Source organism: Nomia melanderi, chromosome 9, assembly GCF_051020985.1.
Source record: "Nomia melanderi isolate GNS246 chromosome 9, iyNomMela1, whole genome shotgun sequence".
Classification (NCBI taxonomy): domain Eukaryota; kingdom Metazoa; phylum Arthropoda; class Insecta; order Hymenoptera; family Halictidae; genus Nomia; species Nomia melanderi.
In genome coordinates this window covers 6,470,196-6,487,022 of record NC_135007.1, presented here as the reverse complement: position 1 = coordinate 6,487,022, position 16,827 = coordinate 6,470,196, and the positions used below count along the sequence as shown (strand labels likewise).

General features: G+C 37.8%; 1 protein-coding gene across 8 annotated transcripts in view; it reads left to right on the top strand.

Annotated features, from left to right (window-relative positions):
- Positions 1-16,827, top strand: part of LOC116427851 (uncharacterized) — a 130,064-nt gene that overhangs the window by 112,927 nt on the left and 310 nt on the right. For 6 of the 8 annotated variants that reach the window (XM_076370797.1, XM_076370792.1, XM_076370796.1 and 3 more), the window contains 8 exons: positions 189-1,006; positions 1,573-1,664; positions 1,968-2,566; positions 2,814-3,060; positions 3,420-3,665; positions 3,738-3,918; positions 4,518-4,801; positions 6,584-6,735. In XM_076370797.1, the coding sequence (XP_076226912.1) occupies positions 189-1,006; positions 1,573-1,664; positions 1,968-2,566; positions 2,814-3,060; positions 3,420-3,665; positions 3,738-3,918; positions 4,518-4,782 (2,448 nt within the window). In that variant the 3' untranslated portion in view covers positions 4,783-4,801; positions 6,584-6,735. Of the gene's footprint in view, positions 1-188; positions 1,007-1,572; positions 1,665-1,967; positions 2,567-2,813; positions 3,061-3,419; positions 3,666-3,737; positions 3,919-4,517; positions 4,802-5,725; positions 5,885-6,583; positions 10,414-10,849; positions 16,068-16,827 lie in introns of those variants that run through there. The other 2 variants (XM_031978657.2, XM_031978659.2) reach the window with 2 other exon arrangements.

Sequence of the window (16,827 nt, the reverse complement as noted above, 5' to 3'; positions counted from 1 at the left end):
TGATTATTAACGTATGATTGACACACTACTTATCATATTAAATATAATTTTGCATTGCTAAAAAAGGAGGACAAATTGAAAATGTCTAAATGAGAATGTTATATGTTTATCAAAACGAAATAAAAATTCAAACTGCTATAATTACATTTTCCTTGTTATACAATTAAAAGATTGACTGTACAATTTAGGAACACGGCTGCGGAGATTATTTCCTGTTAGAGCACTACCTCCCGGAATCTTTAATCCTAAACACGGATCAGCATCAGCCGCAACTGAATAACGGAGGAACAGACGCTCTTCGAGCCCGTCTTCACCAAGCCCATCGCGACAGACGCGGTCTAGACTCTAACAAAGCTGAAGAGATGTTCATTACTCACGCGCAGACACTGGCAGACTACGGATCTCATTATTACATCGCTACCGTGGACTCGAAAGAGCTAGAGAAAGTGATGGCACAACAACGGAAAAGAAACATGAGCAAAGATCGGAATAAATCGGAGGGATTGCACGATGGTACAGAAAAGATTTACAATCAGGACAGGACTCAAGATTATCCTCTTCGTGGAAGGATTGAAATCGCAAGATTAGGGTCCTGCGAAAATCTGCCAAAAATTCCTTACGGAGAGGATGAAATGAAACTGCCAGGTTTAACGAAGAGCGCAACGTCAAACGATATTTATGGGCAAAAGTCGTCGAAGAATCGCGTTGAAGCTTGTAACAATAACAACAACAATATGAATAATAATAATAATAACATGAATCATGGGGGTAAGAACAGTAAGGGAGAAAAGGGCAAGAAGAAAACGGAGAGCAACGTTTGGTTGGCGATCCACGCGCAAGGGTTGAAGTTGTTCGAAAGGGGTGGCGAGCCCAGAGAAAGGATCGAGCTGGCGCAGTTTCAGTGGAAAGACATTCAAACGTTGAGCTATAGCAAGAGCTGCTTGGTCGTTTACAGCAAAGTGAATGGAAAACGGTGCAAGTTTAAGCTGAGAATGGACCATCGGAAGTAAGTCTTGGTTTAATTAGCTTTACGGAGTTTGTACAGTTGCTGATGAAAATACTTTACAAGACATTGCGAGAATATACTTTTAGATATTTAATGATGTGAGATAATTATAAGAGGGGTTTTGTTTTATTGTATCAATATCTTCGTCTACTTTTATATTCTTAAAATATATTAAAATATATCTATATTAAATTTTGCAAATGATTTGTCAAGAATTTTCATTTACTTCTCAATACGACTGTAAACACGGTTTCAGTTCCAAATGAAAGGGTTTGAATCGATTTCGCAGAAGTATGAATCGTATTCAGTGTAGACTGCGATGTTATTTTTTTTACCAGATATAGTTCTGTATGAGAAATGACGTTAGAATATCGCGTCTGTGGATACGTGAATTAAGAGTGGGATTGACTGTGTAGCTAAATGAAAATGTTGCATTCATTTACCGTGAAAGGGAAATAGCAATTGCGAAAGGAACACTCTAGATTTTCGCGTTTGAATGGGATACGGGCGTTGGTGTAACGTGTGGCGTAAGACAAGACGAGTTTGAGTGTATTTTTGTGTTTCAGGAGTTACTTCGCTTTCAAGCTTACCTCCTTGCACCACCAGTTCTTCCTGAGGCTACGTTCCGAGCTTACTTCGCTTCAAGGACTTGCGAAAGGTATGTATCGACTTTTGCATGTAAGTACTAACTAGTTAGTAGTTACAATTATTTCTCTACGGGAAGACTATACAGCAGAGGCAATAAAAATCATTTCAAAATCTATATTATTCTTCATCTTATTCTTTCTATTACTGGTTTTATCCTAATTATACGCACATGTGTAGTTTTCATGTAGTGATGTGACATTTCATTTCAGTAGTAATATTTCATGTTTAACAGCAGTCTTTCTATACAATATTAAATATTTCTACCGTGAAATTGTCGAATTTTAAAAATAATTTCAAACACTTTGATTCCCAGAGTTCGGAGTTCCGACAACCATAGAAACAAAGCCCTCGCCATCGAAAATGAAATCCCACGACAGCAAAACGAAGATAGCGATAGCGAACACAGTGAAGAACGCACAATTGAGACCAAGTTATCCGATGCAGCTCGAAGAATACCAGAACAAAGAGAACGAGAATCCCGAGAAAGAGGTGAATGCGGCATCAAAGCCTAAGGATCCTCTTCGCGAGCCCAGTTCGTATTCGTTCGAGGAGGACGCACTTTACGCGCAAGTGAACGTTCGATTAGAACCGGAAGGCGAGTCTCGTGACACGGAAGACGAATCCGAGAGAAGCTTAGCCACCCCCAATGAGCCTTGTTCGTTGGACGCGAAGGGAACAAAAACTAACGGGCAACTTTACAGTTGTCCTCGGATAGAAATAGGAACGGACACCGAATGCGGCTATTCTTTGCCGAAAATCATGTCGTCGAACGATGTCGACCAGTTGGAAAATCCTGCTAATCCTGAAGAACTCTACGCGGCCATCAACAAAGTTGGAATTAACCGGAAAGTAGATTTTCCTGTTCCGGATGAGGTGTGGGACGTGTCGGATGTGAAGAAGTCACTACACAAGGTGTGTGAGCTTGTATAAAATATTTTTTTTAATATTATGGTTTATAAAATGCATTTATAATATATTTTTAGTGACTTATGGAGATAGATTTCATTAAAAATTGTTACATTTATTCTCGATCGTTGTTAACCCTTTGCAGTTCAAAATATTCTCGTTTTATTATTCTGATATTTGTAAATTATATTACAACTATTTTCCATAATTATTTGGAATTGCAGTTGAGGTAAATCGAAATTTGATTTTCCAGATGAAGACCTCCAGTTTACCGAATTACGGAACATCCAGGCAATCAGGTGGTTACCGCACGCCTAGTTTACCACGGCGTCTAGGGGTGAAAATGGGAACGCGAGCGATTTATAACAGCCTCGTACCAAAGGATACCGCTCTTACCGACGACATGGAGTCTCTGTCGCTAAAATCGGACACCGAGTCTTCGATCCAATCATTATCTGGCCGGTCCACGGAATCTCCTCTACCGGAAGCATACGTGCTCAGTTAGTAACAATTTCAAACAATCTCAAACCACTTTTAACGATACATTTTAACATACGCTATTATCACATTATTTTTTATTATTTTTACCATAATTTTCATATACAAACAAATGATAATAATATTTAAAAAAGTACTCAACTTACACGATTACACAGTGAATAGAACAGCCCATGCATTATCTAACATCAAGGTATAATTTCCTTTCATAATCGTGTTTACGCAATAATCTTTAGCATCATAACTACTTTCTATATTTCACATAAATCAATTTCATTTGTACATAATTTAATACTGTCATTATTAAAGAAACATTTGGTACAAAATCTTTAATGTTCCATAAAATATTTCTTCATTATAGACGCTGACATTCGAACAGACGACGAGACGTTCCACGTTACCGAGGATGAATCAATGTCCGCGTCCCTAGCAGCCCGCCTTGAGGAATTATCCTTCGCCGAGGAGCGTATCCTGCAGACGATTAAGTTGGAGAGGGGTCATGGTGGCAGCATCGGATTGCAGGTGACAGAGGGTAACGACGGAGGCGTTTACGTTCAAGCGGTGTCGGTTGGTGGGTCGGCTGATATGGCGGGGAACGTGAACAAAGGTAACGTTTCTTGAAACATTTCGCACTACTTCAGCGTTTTCGCATTACTTCAACGAAATTTATTGGTGACAGGTGATCGTATCGTCGCGATAAATGGACAAAATTTATTGCATTTACGGTACGAGGATGCTCTGAAGATGCTACAGAGCTCGTCCGATACGATCGAGCTGGTCCTCTCTCAGCCTACCTCTCGTAAAAACGCTATCTCCAGGCAGAATCATGAACAGAAGGTGGTAGAAAATAATTATTTGAAGTGAGTAAATACAAGTGTCTTCACTTTATTATACGTTAAGCATTCCTTCCGTGACATTTGTTGCGGCGATTTATCTTATCCTTTCACCGAAGAGAGATCTCTTAAATGTCGAGAATATATTTTGGGTAGAAGAATGTATTTAACAATTACTGGGTGAATCAAGTTGTGGGACATTATTTACTTTACATAATTTAAATTTGAAATATGCTTGTGTCACAAAAATGATATTAAATATTGGAGAACGATGAAAATAAATATTGAAAAGTATAATCGACTGATCGTATATTTCCGATTTTATTAGTGATCAATATTCAATTCTCATAAAATAAACTACATATAATCAGATACGTTGGCTTCTATTGTGTCTTTCAGCCTTTTTTATAATAAACAAGATATCGACTGCATGAAATAAAAACAATGAAATAACAGAAAAGAATTCTCCGATATTAAAAAAGGTATAGCCATAGTTGGACTATATATAACAAGAATTTTGATGAAAAAGTTTAATTCATTTGATCAAAAGAAAGTGCATCTTTAGCATACGATTAAATCGCATCTACCGATCTTTAAGTTGAAGGCTGGGCTTGTATTGATTTCAGTGACATCAGATTCGACGTGTCCTCGGAAGCGGATACGTCGAGTGTGACGAACAAATGGCTCGTTCAAAGAACCACCGATGGTGCATCGGTCCAAAACACTTCGAGCGCGTACAGCAGTGCTGCATCCAGCGCGATGGGCAATCATAATGCGAACAGCCTGTACATGGGCGATCTCGTCGATAACGGGGCGCTTAAGTCCGCCAGTATATTGCTTAACATAGAGGACTTCGACGTCAGTAGAACGAGCCGCCAAGTTTTTATTTAATCCGACCGTATGCTTAATTGTACGTACCTTATCGATACATTATTATTATCCCGCTGATCACTAATATAAATTAAAAAACGTGGTAGAATAATAATTACAAATTTTTTATAATTTCACTTTCACGGTCCTCCAGACGTCCTTTCCGTTTTAACATCACGATTGAGATGGTAGATGCTCTTATGTATAAAAGCCAACAGAAAATACCATTAAGGCCGTTATGTCCATTATGTCGAACGTAGCTGCATCGCTCACGTAACCTAATCGAATTGTTTTTATCCCCTTAGCGGGCGAAGCCTTGCTCAGAGTTCGAAGCGGCACCATTTGTTACTCTCTCTCTCTCTCTCTCTCTCTCTCTCTCTCTCTCTCTCTCTCTCTCTCTCTCTCTCTCTCTCTCTCTCTCTCTCTCTCTCTCTCTCTCTCTCTCTCTCTCTCTCTCTCTCTCTCTCTCTCTCTCTCTCTCTCTCTCTCTCTCTCTCTCGCCATTTCCCCATTTAATACGAATGGTTATGTTAAACTTCCTTTCAAAAGTGAACGTCACGGCTAAAATTAGATTTTTAAAAACGTCATCGTGTATAAAGCATTAATCATGTTTCACTATCCCACCCAGAGTTAACTTTTTAATTAAATCAATTTTTAAAAAAGGAGAAAATCTGTCGATTATATTATTAAAAAACGTGTAGGTTAAAAAAATTGGTTAAAAATTTGATGTTGACGTTTTAAAAAAGAATAGATGGAGAGTAACTATCGAAGTGAGATTATTTCATGTTAACTTATTCGTTCTTTAAACAAATTTTATAGAACCCTATCAAAGTTGAGGGTTACATCACAGATGCCATTTATAGCCGTCATTGATTTTAGTTTCATGCGACAACTCGTTAGGGTCTTCCTTCATTCAGTAGGAAATTTAAACTTGGTTGGGTTACTGAATCACTGCTATTGACCGCATGCTGGAGAGGGGTGGAGGGCAGTCTGTCATTTGTAGAGAATCACCTTTAGTATCCCTCGGACGGTCTAACGCCGTCGTCAGTCGCGCGTTTCCGCATCTCGAATCATTTTTAAACACGCTCGCCAACCGTTACCTACCTCTCCGACATGCACAAATGTAAATATAATAATACAACCATATAAATTTCATTTGTATTTCAAATTCTAATTTTGTTTTCATCTTTTTCTGATTAATTGCATTGCGACGACTTTTGAAAATCTTTAAAAGCTTGCGAGAGTAGAATAGGGACATTTGAAAAAGTCAAATGAATTTTCATCTTCGTAATATACCAGTGAATGAAATAATAATCAGAAAACTGTGTATTTAGTGAGTTTTCGAAGTTCCAGTTTTCATCATTTAGAACGTTGTGTTTATTGTTTTGAAACATAAAGATTCGTTTGATCTGTCTGCTGCTGTCCTGCTGCTCTGTGTGTGTGTGTGTGTGTGCGTGCGTGCGTGTGTGTGTGTGTGTGAGAAATGTCGTTTGCTGTGTATCTACATTATCAATTGTATTTCAATTCAAATTTCACTGATATTACTTACATCAATTACCATCCCCGTTTTTTAATTTTTTAAACAAATCTCTATACTACTTTAAAAAGAAACTTAATACTTACCGTTCAAATACTATAACCATCAGTAGCTAAATTATTGAGAATTACTCAAAAACCATATATCTAAAAATGCCGCGCAAAAATAATTCAAACAATTCTCTCGAAGTTGAAAAGATCAATGAAAAAAAACGGATCTTTGTAATGAATAAACTAACAGTTTTCATTACCGCAAAAACAAATATCCGACTACTGGTTATTTCAGGCGCAGAAACAGCAAGCACACCGCCCGTTCCGCCGCGACGCAAAAAGCGTAAAGCAAAGTACGCCGGGGCCGTAAAAACTGCTGAAGATACGTCGCCGATCCTCAGTAAGTTGGAGAGGAAGCGCGTGGCACCGCCACCACCACCACCGCCGCCGCGAACCATCCGAAGAGTCAAACCCTACGTCGCTAAATATCACCAAGAAGAAGACTCCGACGAAGAACAGACATCAAACAACCAATCGCTCGAAAATGCAGAAGAAACATCGAACAAGCAAAATTCCAACAAAACAGAGTCGATTTCTTTGCCTCATCAGTTTGAAGACACAGGCTTAGTATCCACTAAAGAAACCAACAACAATGCCAACGACACAAACGGCGCAGAAAACATTTCGAGCTCATCAAACGATGGCGCGTTACCGATATTCGAGACTCTGGCTAGAAAAGAGGCGAATAAATATCCGCCATTGCTGTTCACTTTGCACGACTTCCAGAACGTCATGTCAAACACTTTGCCGATCGAAGAGGAAACTGGGACAGAGTCGGCCATTCAGTTCGTGAGTTCCATCCACGAATCTTTCCATGAGTCCTTCCAGCATTCGCTGGATGAAGAAGAAAGCGACATGTGTTTCCGCGTTACCACTACCAATCTGCCTTTCGGCAAGTGTTTGAATAAATGGAACGGCACCTTCGCTGACCATTTCATCGAGAAGTTCGATGACTCCAATGGTTTCGTATTCGAGGATTACATCGACAGGAGTAGCAAGGTGAACATTAGGCGATCGGCTGGACCGATGTGCCACGACAATTCTGATGAAGACCAGCCAGCAGTTCCTCGTTTGACCAAGGTGAGATTCGTCATACAGTCACCTAGCTCTTCGACCCCTGATCACGATCTGAGCGAAGATGGAGACAGTTTGCACAACAGTTTACGGAATGTCAGTCCACTGTCGAACGGGGAAGCTGATGGCTTCGCTAGTTCCGTGCAGCTGACGGAGATCACGGATGATATCGAGGATGTAACTCAGTTTGCTGATAGTCCACAGGACTCTCGTGACTCCGATGAGTTTGGTGATGTGCCCTTTAGCACTGTTTTGAAGGCTAGGGACGCCAACGTTGAGTCTTTGTTCGAGTACAACTGCACTTCGATGGATTTCGGTGACGGAGGATCGTTCGATGAAGATGACATTGATAATTCGAAGGGCTCCTTTTGTAGTGTGGCTGCAGAGCAGCTACAGGAACAATCCTTTGGTCCCTGCCAGGTTGAGAAACTGTCTATGGATGAAACGGACGAGAGTTTAATGAGATCGGAAGCGGATTGTGGGATGGGACGCAGTTCCGCGATGGATGGGTTTGAAGAGGATCGGAGGAAGATCGAGGATGATAACTCGCTGTTGGAATCTTTGATTGATCGTGTAAAATGTAATGGAGAGTTTGAAACTAGAAAGGACAAGATTGGACCGATGCGATTGGATCCGCTGGTAGAAGCTTATGGGTATGTTAACAAGGATGTTGAAGTTTATGAACAGACGGTTTCGAAGACTGTGGATAAAAATGTGAATGTTGTTATTGAAGAGAGATTGGAAGAGAATATGGAAAATACTCAATTCGATAAAGAGGCATTAATTTGTGATCAAGATTTTGAGACTAGCGAACAAAAATTGCCGATAAATGCAGCTTTTGATCAGACATTAATAACGAACGATGATGCAAAAGAGAATTTATTACCGGATAATTCAGATATCAATGCTGTTGAGAAAGTATCTTCGATGGAAGAGAGAAACAACGATGAATTCGAGTCAATATCATTCGATTCAACCGATAAATCGAGTCAACAATACAAGCGAAAGCTTTTCGTAAGTGAATCGCTTCGGAACATAGTTATTCAGCGGGACTTCTCGTCGAATGAGTCCGAAGATCATAACCAGTTTTCTGAAGCAAGAGAAAATGGACTAGAAGTTCACGATTCATATATAAACAAACTTGATAACGATTACGAAGAATTAAATGCTAAGGGAAACGAGGGGAAAGTGGTGAACGCCTTGTTCCCTAAGGACGATTGCAAAATGAAAGAATATGTTCAACAAGTTGACAGTGTTAGCGTTCCAGTTAGCATTAGACGGAACTCATTCCTGGAAAACATGCTTTGCGAAGACGAGGCTGAGACCTGGACCGGTTCAACAAGTTGTGAGATTGTTGCTGCCCATCCGAAATCGTCCTCATGGATGAAAATAAAAAGTCATATAGGCAACAAGGAAGAAAATAAAATATCACGTAGGTTAAACGAATCGATAAAAATGGATGTTGAAATCCAGAAAGTGTTACAGGAGTCCCAAGAGAATCTCAAGAAGATGGAGACTCCAGTTCTAAAACCAAGGTCCTCTAGGATCATCCAACCTTCCAAGAAACAAGCCGGAGAAGTAAAATGCGCCGTACTAAACGAATTACTCTCCAATTTCAGCAACATTAAATTACGACCAGTAAACAATGAGAGACAAAATGACAGCGAAGGTATCTTCCAAGCAAGGAGAACTGAAATAAAATTGGAAATATCAGAAGATAAATCTTATCAAGAGAAAAATAAAAAGAACATGAAATCCCCAACTATCAGCCAAACTCAAACTACTCAAGTCTCGCCAAAGTCACCAAACACTTTCAAACACTTTCAAACATCAGAAACAAAAGAAACTTCCACAAAACCAGACAAATTCGACTTCCCAAGAACATCCGCATCAGAGCCTGAGTTTCTAAGGGCCAACGCGAACAAAGAGATAGTAAAAGTGTTGGTTCACAGATCCGAGCAAGACGATGAAGAAGATGAGGCAAGATCACCAAGAAGATTCCACGGAGTTCGGATCGAGCCAAGAGAAACGCGTTCGAGCAAGGACCACGTGCCCCGAAAACTGATAAAAGACGACATTGAAGTAGAGAGCTCCGCGGTGCCTCTGCAGTTACCGAGTTGCAGCGAAAAGACTGACGCAAGGGTTAGCAGTGATGAGGAGTTAGGCGACGGCCACACGGTGATGGACAGTGACCCGGCGGACTGGGCGCAGTTAGATTTAAGCAGGAGGACGGGTAGTGGCGCCAGAAGTGCCATAGCTAGGAGGATTCCTCGACCCCATTGTAATAATAATGACAATAACAGGGCCGTAACACCCGTAGCTGTAAGTGACGACCAATCCCGCGACACTGTAACAATAACCCCCGGTAGAGTTAGAAGCTTCGTTAAGTACTACGAGATTCGACGGGAGGCAACGACCGACAGAGATTCTAAAACTAACGATAGAGATAGAGTAGATAGGGACAAAACGACGGGACACCGGTCGGTGGTCAGCATACGCAGGGGCCTGGAGGCGAGGGCAAACGAGGCTAGGTCCTATGAGCCGAAAAAGGACAACGCTCGTTCGACAACGGAGACCGGGTACATCGAATCGATCAAGACGAAGTACAAGTGCGCCGCGGTCACCAGTATGGTCAGGATCGATGAGGAAAATTCGGAACAATCGAGTGATCTGAGGAGAAACGACGGCGAATGTTTGCCGGTGAAGGGAAAAGAGGATGGGAAACCTTCCGGTGACTCGAGCAAGCAACCTGGTAAAGTTAAGAGGAAGAAGTCGGTGAAGTTTCAAGGTGGACACACTGTGATCGGTGCGAAATGTTCTCGAGATGATGGCCCCGCGGGGAGCCAGGATGCCGAGTCGCCGGCAAAGGGAACAGCTCCTGATGGGCTCGGAGAGGTCCTGAATGGAGCAGGGGACCGCGAAACTGCGGACCAAAAGGAAACCCCGGACGCTGACGCTTGGTCTTTCGATAAACGAGAAATTGCTGCACAGGTCAGTCGTTTGTTTAATTAGTTTTGAGACTGCTTGCTGGGATTACGGATAGGGCTTTTTGTTTTCCTTTATTGTGAGAGATGGTTGGTGTCTGTTTTCTGTTGTTTGTAGAATTGAGTACATTTAAATTAAAATTGTAATATATGCTTTGAAACGTGCTGCAATTTAATATTTTTCAGTTTCTAACTTTTATAATCTCTGAATGTTTTAAGTTGTAGTATTTTAGGATGATAATGGTAAGAGATTTTTTGAGGGAATTAATCGCAGTAGTTTTTTGAATGGTAGAACGTATAGAAATTATATAAATTAATAGTAAATTCTTTCGTATTATTTTCTTTTTTATGCAGTTCAGAAAATTAGCTTAGTCATAATGTTGCATGCGTAACTGGAAAAACGAGTATACTGAATAACAGTTTATTTAAATATTTTTTTGCAGATACAAGCCGCAGCAGAACGCGGGGAATGTTCAGGTATTAACCGCTTCGTTCCAAATCCAGAAACCCCACGCCTCGTATTTTATTGTACTGTATAGTTAAACCGTAGTTTCTACAAGCTGTTGTCGTCGTTTCCTCGAGTCTCAAATGAAATCTATCCGCGATGTTTCGTAGCGTCACAGTATCATTAATTCTTCGAGCTTTCGTTCGAGTCCTTGAAGCAAGAACAGATTTCATAGTGTTCTGCGAGATCAATCTGCAAAAGTGACTAAACAATAATCGCAATACCGGAAACTATTTATTTCTATTTTTCAAATGGCAACGCGAAATGAACGAAGTACTTAAACTAATGATACAGACAATAATTTATTAAAAGCATCTAAGTTGATGTAACAATATGAATCTAATCAGAATATAATCTCATGATTTTTAAAAATTACATATAATCATCTTTTAAATACAAATTGATCGTTTTGAAAAATAATACATTTTTTTATAACAAATCTGATATAATTTTACCCATCACTTCATAGATATAATGTTTATGGTAGGAATTATATTTTTGGGGGTAATCGTATGCGAACTGTAAATACGTAAAATCTATAGTACATAAATGTTTGATCAGAGAAATGTAGGTTTTTCGGAAGGATTTAGGATTGCTGAAGATTTAAAGGTTGAAACAGACTTTTCGGTCAAGTGCATTAGGAACGGCTGCTATTTATTCTATTTTCCCTGCATCGGGCGGTTCGTTTCCATGGCGATCCACGGAATTTCTTGCATCATTTTGTCTGACTTATTTTACGTATTTCCGGATAATGGGGCTCAGCCAGATTTATTGGCCCCTCGACGAACGGTAGCGTAACGAAAACAAGAAACGATGCAATTTGTGGCCTCATTTGAATCAGTATTCCTTGCGCAATGGAGTAATTAATTCCACCAAATTTCGTGTACAATATTGATAGAATATATACCGAAAAATTCACGTACGAATCATTAGATCAATTCTTCATGAAATTAGTAAATATTAGTAACAATTGATTAATCGTTTACGTAATAATTTTACATTGATTCTTTGTTAATAAGAAACGGAATATAAAATTTTAATTATATCGTTTTCCTTTTTTTACTAATATTTTTAATAAAACACTTAATAACAATTAATCTGTTCTATTTGATTTTTTATTATATATTGTATTTTAGTTTTAAATGTATTTTATGTACAACCTCAACGTCCTGATGTAGCAATATTGTTTATAAATTTATTGTATAATATTGTTAATTTTTATATTTACCTAATCTTCAAAATGTGCTTAATAGTTTTAACATAGTTTTTTTAATCTTAAATGGTACACAACAGAGATATTATACTATCGTATGGATGTTAACATTTTTTTTTAACGGCCAACTTAATTATTCTTTAAAACAAGTCAACTTCATTTTTCCAGTTACTTAGGCAATCAATTCCTCGCTGTATACGATTTCAGCAAAGACACGCGATTCGTCGGCTAAAACAAAATTTAAAACTGCCAAACTTGTAGTTACTGCACCAAAGCAAACGGTTTCAGAACAAGTTATTAGAATTTCAGTTTCGGTTGCACTCAACATTCGATATTGCCAAATTTCTAGAATAATCAGATACCAATCCAAACGTTACATTCCCTAAAAAAGTACGATTTCTTTTGCCCATATTCTTTATTCAAACATAATTGATCAAATATATCCAAAGGACAATAATATTTTGACACGTAGACTGCCGATTTAATAATCATAAAAATCCCATAAATTTAAAACGTTAACAATTTTGTTAACGACACAAACAGAGAAGTCAATATTGTTCAATTAAATTAGAAATCAGGTTATAGATCCAAAATATTCGGCGCGTCCAATAATCCGAGAATTAATTCCAGAAAATTAATTTTAAAATCTCAGGAAAATCAAATCAATTATTCAAACTCGAGTGACGCGATGGAGAAAATATGAATAAATTCATGAAAATACGAAAGAAAATTTTAATGACAATTATGAATCTGTCTTGCGCACTAAGAATCTGTTCTTCCGTTCGAGCTGTCCTATTAGCACCGTCGGCTTCCGTTTCACGGCGTACGCGAAACTGAAATGGCGAATAGCCTTTAGCTCTGTTATTGTCGCAACCATCCTGGCGCGACTTCATTCTAGGAGAACATTGTTTTTCGGCAACACAGCGTATCGCAAGATATCCGCTCGCGCGTATCATCCCCGTCGCCCTGCGCATATTCTAATTATTACAGGGAGTAATTTACGTGGCTGAATAGCGGCAAAATAATATACTTGTTGCGCTGTTGCGTTATGTATACGTGTTCACCAGATCAATTTAATGCATATTGAATAGAACGTGTCGTAAAAAGTACTACCATTTCGATGGACGCGGCTCGCCGTTGATTCAGACAAGTGCAATTAATTGTGTAAATCCGTGTGTAAACAAACGCGCAGTATTTACGGTGTTCGAGTCGCATGAATCAATAATTCGATGCGCGTTTAATATTGTTAATGCATCGATCACCAAAAACGCGATGTTTGGAGACAATGGTTTATGAACATCTGTTGATCGTTAAACATAAGAGAAATACAATAGAACTTGTGTTTTGTTCATTATTAATTAAGTCGATTACAAATTAAGAACAGAAATATAATTGAAAAATTGCTATTATTATTGTTATAGATATAATTATTTAGCATCTTTATTTAATGATTTCTTTAATTTCAACTATATACAAGCTGAAACACATATTTAATTCTTTCTTATTAACAGAATAAAAGATTAAATGCTTTCGTCATTATCGTTAATTCAGGATACCATTAACAAAAATGAAGTGAAAAATTTTGTGAAATTTTCCCAGAAACACCGTTACGGATTTCACCAGCAATCGAGATGAAAGTACTTTTTAAATCATTGACACGGTGTAGGTGATATATAGCGGTTTTCCTTTTGTTCTTAAAGCGTGCAATCCGTCAGCCAAATGAGACTTAACGCGGTGTAATTATTGCAATCGTTTTATTATCCTCTGTTGATTTATTCTAAGTACGATGGTTTATCATGTGCTCGTCGAACGCATTACTGTATACGATGTAGGTGGAAGTTAATGATAACTGTGTGAGTAACAATGTCGTTGACACCTAGAATACGTAACTGAAATGCTTCTTACGATGTAGTATTATCGTCAGAGGGTCGAAACCGAAATCAAAACTAAGATGACACCGATATGATCAAAGTCTCCAACTGTAGTTTTATGAAAGAAGAAACTAATTGCCAATCAGAATGTTAACTTTCCTCCGATTTTTCTCGGTGATTTGCAACTATAATTATGAGAATGTCAATATTCCAACCATAGCGTCGCATAAAAGTTTCCCTTTTGATCATAATTCCCAACCATAATTCTGCGAAAGCAGCATTCTCCGAGAGAGATTTTTCTCTTCGTGATTTCTCTCTGGAGATCACTCTGAACTAATAATCTGACCGTAACACACTGCCGGATACGTCATTTTCGATCACAGTTTCCCGGACGTAATCCAGATAGTCCGATATGCTTTGCAAGGCAAATCTCGTTCTTCATTGGCCGCGTATAATTATTAAATCTATAATCGAAGGGAATCGAATTGACGGGAATGAAGTGCGCTCGCTGTTTATCGACCTGGCAATCAAAATTTAATGAATAGAGTAACTGTATAAAATTATTGTGGGAAACCGTTCAAATGAAATTTCGGAAATGTAGATATTTATATTTTCGAAAAAGAATTCTAAATCAATTTACGAAAATTACACGTGAACGTGAATAATGAACATATGTTTCAAAATTTTAAATGTACTGAAATTCCTTTCGTTTCTGAGCTTTTTGTCAATTATTATATGACCATGATTCTTTTCAAGCCGAAAAGACTATTTTTCTGCTTCGCAATCTGTGTTTTTTATGAGTTTATAGATGAATGACGAATGTTAGAATGCGTGACAGAATAATAGCCCTTCTGATAGAATTCCGGCGGAAATTTCTCAGTGAGCATCGATTTCATTATTGTTAACAGAATGACGGATGTAATTACGAGTGAAAAATTACTTGAGAATCCTGATTGAGATGACGGCGAATGATATTTCTATCATCGCTTTGATCGTGAGCGTGACCGTACCAGTGGTTATTACGGTTTCGACTCTCTGAGTATTATATGCGCACAGTTACGGCCATTCGTGTTCGCACTATATGCAAATATTGAATAGAAGGTGAAGAGGTTCAATTTCGGTATAAAAAGTATACATGGGATTTCCTTTCATAACACGTTTTAAACGCTACACTTCTCATTTTATTATTCAATCCAGTCTTCAGTATCTCAATGTCTGAACAAAAGAATAACTAAACTACTCTATGCGATATTAATATTGCAGCGTGCAGAAGTTTTAAACTTCTTCAACAGACATTGGAAATGAATTCGTACTAAGGCACGTAACACATAAATTGCATGCACTCCAAATCAATTTTATACATATTCTATTTCATCCCAACAACGCTTTTATTTTATATTTTGTGTCCAGTTTCAGTTAATTGGAAATTTTAATGGATCATCTAAAATTGTGTATGACGGAAATATTATTTAAATTTTTATGTGTATGACATTACAGTTTACTTCTTTTTTAAAATTCCATTTGATTGAACAAATTTCCACGAAAAATTGATTCAATAAATATTGGAATTCGGGAAGAGTAATAGGGAAACGATAAATTCGTTGACTTTTTTCCCTTTTATTCGACGCTTGTGTTCGGTACGAAATAGAATGGATGTGACTGTGTATATATGTTTATAGAGATACATATGTATATGTAATATACTTGTACAAGATGAATGTGAGTATTATTACACGATAATTGTTCTGTAAAACGCAATGCGACTGAACCAGCCCCCCCCCCCCACACACCCTACACCCCTGTTCGTTGTACCACATTTTATAACGTTAATTTACATAGCCAGATAGCGAGAAAGCACAGGAAGCCTAAGTTGGACGAGTTAAATCGCATTTAGGAAAATATCTCGTGTAGCAGCGCACTTTGAACCCACATATTGATAAAAAGCAATAAAAAAACAAACGGTGCAGTGGATTCTACTCGCGGCGTTGCTTTCGGAAAACTTCTTCGCCGGATAAAGTCTGATTCTTGTACGAATTGACCCGAGGAAAATATATTCATTGAATCAAACCTGACTTTTGTACAGTTAATATTGTTGATTTCTTGACTTGAAACCACCATGAAAATGAAAAGAGAAAGAATAAAAGAAAGACATGAACGTAAAGAAGTGAAACTGCTGAAATGAAGATATGCAATGAATAAAATTTAAAACAATAAGCTGATATTAAATGTAACCCAAAATTGTGGTATTGAATTTTTTCATTTTATTTTTATACCTTCCAAATTTATGATTAATTAATTAATTGCAATTAAGTATAAGAATTTAATTGCATCATTGCTTGTGTCATTGGTCTTTTTCAGTTGCATACGAAAACAAACGTGTGGACTCGTATTAATGCTTCTAACAATGAACTAGACTTGATTCTTAATATTTCGCTTATACAAAACCAGCCGTGAACTTAAAAATAATTATTTCGCGTAATGAAAGATTCAGGCGCTCCGTTCATTACGCTCACAATGTTCTATTATTTACGTAGTTTCATTCAAAGCTTCTTTTAGACTTTTAGTACTATTATTTCATTTCATTCTTTTGAGTCCCTTCACTGTGTTCGTATATTATTCCACGGTGTCTACGAGAAACAATTTTCTTAATTACAGTTGATATAATTAAACTCGCAGGTATCGAAGTACATATTTATTTTCCAAATTAAAATTGACATAATTGCAAAATATTACATTTATACAAATATTATATTACCTCAAATTTTATCAGTTTTAAAATAATTTTTAATAATAAAAATGTTAAATAGGTACTTCAAAAAAAATATTGTAAAG